Here is a 4,413-nt window from a genome sequence, read left to right as displayed (position 1 = left end):
TGGGAAGGGCACAGACCCTCCGGCTGTGGGGACCCCTCCCCTGCGGGTCTGTGGATGGGGGGCCCCGGGTGGGCGAGGGATGGGGGTGAAGGGGCGCAGGCCCCCCAAATAAGGGGGCTGCAGTGGGGCTTGGGGGGCAGCGCACCCGGGCGGGGCCGGTGGGCTCAGCCCAGAGCCCTCCCTCCTCCACCCCAGCGGGGTCACCCCAGAGCTGCCCGCAGTGGGGACATCCCGGGGGACCCCGACCCTCGCTGGTGTCTCCAGCGGGCCCCCAAAAACCCGTGGCGGGGAGGGGTGAGCCCCCCGGAGATGTCGCTCCGGGGCGGGGGGCGACATCCCCTCCCCTCCCATCCCAGGGCTGGACGAACATTCCCGAGCCCCCCCCCGGGCGCACGGGGGTCCAGCTGCGGGCTCCGGCTCCATCCCTTCCCAACCCTTCCCAAATCCATCCCCGCCCCCGGTCCCGCCCCTGGCCCCGCCCGGCTCAGGCTCCGGCTCCGCTCGGTGCGCGGCTCCCGGGGGTCCCGGCCCATGGCGGGGCGCTGAGCCCCCCGACCCCCAGCACCGCCGGGGCCGCCGCCCCCCACCATGGGCTGGGGGGGTCTCCTCGTGCTCTGCCTGCTCCGCGGGGCGCTGGGCGCAGGTAGGGGGGGCCGGGGGGGCTCCGGGATTGGGGGTGCAGGGGGGTCCCGGGTGCAGGGGGGTCCCGGCCATACCCTGGGGGTCTGTCCGGGGGTCCCGGGGGCGGTCTGTGTGCCCCCCTTCAGCTGTGCTGTGGGGGTGTCCCCGTGCCCCCCGAGCCCGCAGGTGCGTGTCCCGCTGCTCCCCACACCACCCCCGCCCGTGGGGGTCCCGCTCCCCTCCCCGTGCTGCCCCGGCATCTCCGCGGCCAGGGTGGGGTGCCCGGACCCCCCATTTGTGCTGGGCAGCGCTGGGACAGAGGGGAGGGGGCTGTGTCCCCGCTGCCGGGGGTTCCCACGCAGGATTCCCCCACCCCCGGCACCCCTTGGCGCGGCTGGGGGTGCCCGGTGAGATTTTGGGGAGCCTTTGGGGGGGTCTCTGCTCTCTGGGACACCCCGCACCTGCCCGCAGTGGCGAGGGCTGGACCCCCCCTGTGCCCCCCAGGGATGGCGAGTGTGAGCCCCGGGCGCAGAGCCCCTCTCTGACCTCACGTCCAGCTCAGCCCTGCTCCCCCCCTGCCTCAGTTTCCCCTCCCGGAGAACAGAACCCAGCCCCGGGATTGCTCGCTAGGCAGCAATTAGGAATTAACTGTCCAGGGATGACGCTCCCAAGGGCGGGGGGAGCATCCCGCGACCCCCCCGGGCTGTGCAGTGTCCCCTCTTGGGGACAGACGTCCCGGCTGTGTCCCTGCCCGTGGGCGAGCTCCTGCCGTCCCCACCGCCTCCGCCCGCGCCGCGCTGCCAGAAACCTCCCGATTCTCGGCAGATTTGGCCCCAAATGCCTTTTTTATCCTCCCCCCAGCACTCCCCAGCCGCGTTTCCGGCCTCCGCTGCCTCCACGGGGCTGGAGGGGGTGAGGGACGCGGTTTTTTTAGCTCTTCGGAGCCTGCCCTGACAGGGGAGCGACGCTCGGGGACATCGAGGACGCGGCCACAGCGCCGGGGGCTGCGGTTTGGGGGTGTCCTCCCCTGGCCGGGGCCACCCTCGCCTGTCCCCGCAGCCACCCCGGAGCCTTCCCCGCCTCTCCATCCCCCTCAAACTGGTGTCACAGAGCCGGGGACAGCAGCGAGCCCAGGGGTGCCACTGACCCCTCGCTGTTTCCCCCCCACCCCAGGACGCCCCCCCGGGAGCGAGGGACGGAGGGCTCGGGACGTGTCCGAGGGGACCCGCATCTCCCAGGACCTGGTGGGCGGCAGCCTGGCCATCGACACCCTGCGGGCCAACGAGAGCCGCATCGTGGTGAGCCCGGGACCCCCGCCCCGACCCCCGCCCCGACCCCCGATCCGCTCCCGCCGCTGTTCCCGGCCTGGCTCCGCTTCGGATCCCACATCCCAGAGGATAAATTCCAGCCCTGGGATGGCTCCGTCCCCTGGAAATGCCGGTGGGGACAACGCCGCTGTCCCCAGGGGCTGCCGGGGGGGTTGGGGGTGTCCTCTGCTCACGTGTCACCACCACGAGCGGCGGTGTCACCTCGTGGGACACCTCCCTCGGCTCTTCCCAGCCTGCTTGTGCCTAATTACCCGCCCTCAATTAGCTGGCGGTTAATTGTGCAGCCGGGGGGGGCTCTCTGGGGGTTGGGGGGTGCGCGGGGTTTGGTGCCGGTGTTTTTGGTGGCCCCGGTGTTTTTGGTGGCCCCGGTGGTTTTGGTGGCCCCCGTGGCACAAGGAGCAGGGGACACGGTGGCTCCAGCTCCAGCTCATCCCTCGGGGATGGAAAGGAGCCACGAACCGGGCAAAGTCCCAACGTGGAAATGTTTAAAAATACCCCAAAACCGGCCCAAACCCGCCGGGGAACCGCAGGGAGGGTGCGACGGTGCTTCCCTGGAGGGAAAGGCAGCGATTTCCTGGGAATTTGGGATCTGCGCCGGGTTTGGGGACACGGCCACAGGCGCGGGAGGTGCCAGGGCAGGGCCTGGAGGAGTTTTCCCCTCTCTCCTCCCAAAATATCCCAACTTTGGGGTGCGGAGAGGCAGCTCCGAGCCCAAAGGACGAAACCTCTGCTCCCTGCCCGAGCTCTGCCCCGCTGATCCCGGTGTCCCCAACCTCCCCTCTCCCGATTCCAACAGCCCCGTGCCTCAGTTTCCCCAATCCCTAGCGAGGGGGGGAGGTTCTGGGATGCGTCAGGGCTGTAATTCCCACAGGGAAGAGCTGGGAGAGGCTGAGGAGGGCAACGACTCGCCCTGAACTTGGCTGGAGCAGGAAAACCCACGAGTCACGGGATTTTCCTGATGGCGTTTTTATTCCATCCCGAGCTGACGGCTCCTTCCAGGCCCCAGAGCTTGGGTGCAGGGGCTGGGACAGGGGCTCAGAGAGGAATTTTGGGGGGTCGGAGGGGGTTTTGAGGGGTCAGAGAGGAGTTTTGGGGGGATCAGAGCTGGTTTTGTAGGGTTCAGGTGGGGTTTTTGGGGAGTCAGAGAAAGGGGGTTTGGAGGGATCAGAGCAGGTGTTGGGGGGTCAGAGAGGAGTTTTGGGGGGGTCAGAGAAGGGTTTTGGGACTCAGAGAAGGGTTTTGGGGGTCAGAGAAAGGGGGTTTAGGGGTATCAGAGCGGGGTTGGGGGATCAGAGGGAGTTCTGANTGGGTGTGGGGTGTCTGTAGGGGGGTGTCAGTGGGTGGGAGGGGGTTCCGTGAGTGGGGGTGTCCATGACTGGGGGTGTCCGTGTTTGTGGGGTGCCCCTGGGTGGGGGGTGCCAGTGTTTGGGGGTCTCTGGGATTGGGGGTGTCCGGATTGGGGGTGTCCGGATTGAGGGGTGTCCGTGTTTGAGGGGTATCCGTGGGTGGGGGATGTCCATGGGCGGGAGTGTCTTGGATTTTGGGTGTCCGTGGGTGTGTGCTTGTGTGAACGGGGGTGTCGGTGACAGGGGGTGTCCATGACAGGGGATGTCCGTGACACGGGGTGTCCGTGGCCGGCTGTCCCCGCAGTGCCGGTGCCACCAGCCCCGGTGTCCCCGCAGTGCCACCAGCCCCGGTGTCCCGTCGGTAGCGGTGCTATGAGCCCCGGTGTCCCCTCGGTGTCCCCTCCGTGTCCCCTCGGTGTCCTCTCGGTGTCCCCTCGGTGTCCCCTCGGTGTCCCCGCCGTGTCCCCGCAGCTCCGGTGTCCCCTCGATGCCAGCATCCCCGGTGTCCCCCGGTACCGGTGCTATGAGCCCCGGCAGGCCCGGCTCCGCAGCGGGGGTATAGCTCAGTGGTAGAGCATTTGACTGCAGATCAAGAGGTCCCCGGTTCAAATCCGGGTGCCCCCTCTTTTCTTCCCTCACCTTTTTGGGGGTCCCCACTGTATTTTTCGCACCCCTTCTGTTTGCCCCCCACCCCCCGGCAGCGAGGGGAGGCCGCGTCTCGCCCCCCGCCGCTCCCCCGGCCTCGGCTGTCGGTTCTGGGGCCGCCGCTTTGTTTTGGAGAGGAATGGACCCGGCTCTCAGGGATCCCCAAAAATGTTGCTTTCCCCTGTTTGCTTCCTCGGCTCGGAGCAGCCGCGGGGCCACAGGACCCCCACATTGTCCCCTCGCCCCCCGGTTTTGCCCGTGGGATGGGGGGCAGGGATGGGGGGGTCAGGGTCGCTCTGCAGGCCCCGGGCACGGAGCACATTTTGGGGGTCGTGCAGCCTCGTCCGGCCCCGGCACCCCGGGCTGAGGGGCTGGGGTGCAGCCGGAGCCCCCCAAAACGATGCCCAAATTATGGCGCGGCCAGGAGTCGGTTTGGCTGAATGTGGGAGCTGGAGGCTCGGGCTGCTCCAGGG

General features: G+C 69.1%; 1 protein-coding gene and 1 non-coding gene across 2 annotated transcripts in view; both read left to right on the top strand.

Moving 5' to 3' along the window:
* The first annotated feature begins 484 nt into the window (after positions 1-484).
* Positions 485-4,413, top strand: part of PLXDC1 (plexin domain containing 1) — a 45,248-nt gene continuing 41,319 nt past the window's right edge. Inside the window, exons 1-2 of the mRNA XM_033511538.1 lie at positions 485-643; positions 1,795-1,919. Coding sequence (XP_033367429.1) covers positions 589-643; positions 1,795-1,919 — 180 coding nt within the window. The 5' untranslated portion in view covers positions 485-588. The remainder of the gene's footprint in view (positions 644-1,794; positions 1,920-4,413) is intronic.
* TRNAC-GCA lies at positions 3,848-3,919 on the top strand. Its single transcript has one exon. It is a non-coding gene; the product is annotated as a tRNA-Cys (tRNA).

The sequence above is a fragment of the Parus major genome, unplaced genomic scaffold, assembly GCF_001522545.3.
Source record: "Parus major isolate Abel unplaced genomic scaffold, Parus_major1.1 Scaffold335, whole genome shotgun sequence".
NCBI classification, from domain to species: Eukaryota; Metazoa; Chordata; class Aves; order Passeriformes; family Paridae; genus Parus; species Parus major.
The sequence above is the reverse complement of the archived record's forward strand: the minus strand, read 5'-3'. Positions and strand labels throughout refer to the sequence as shown.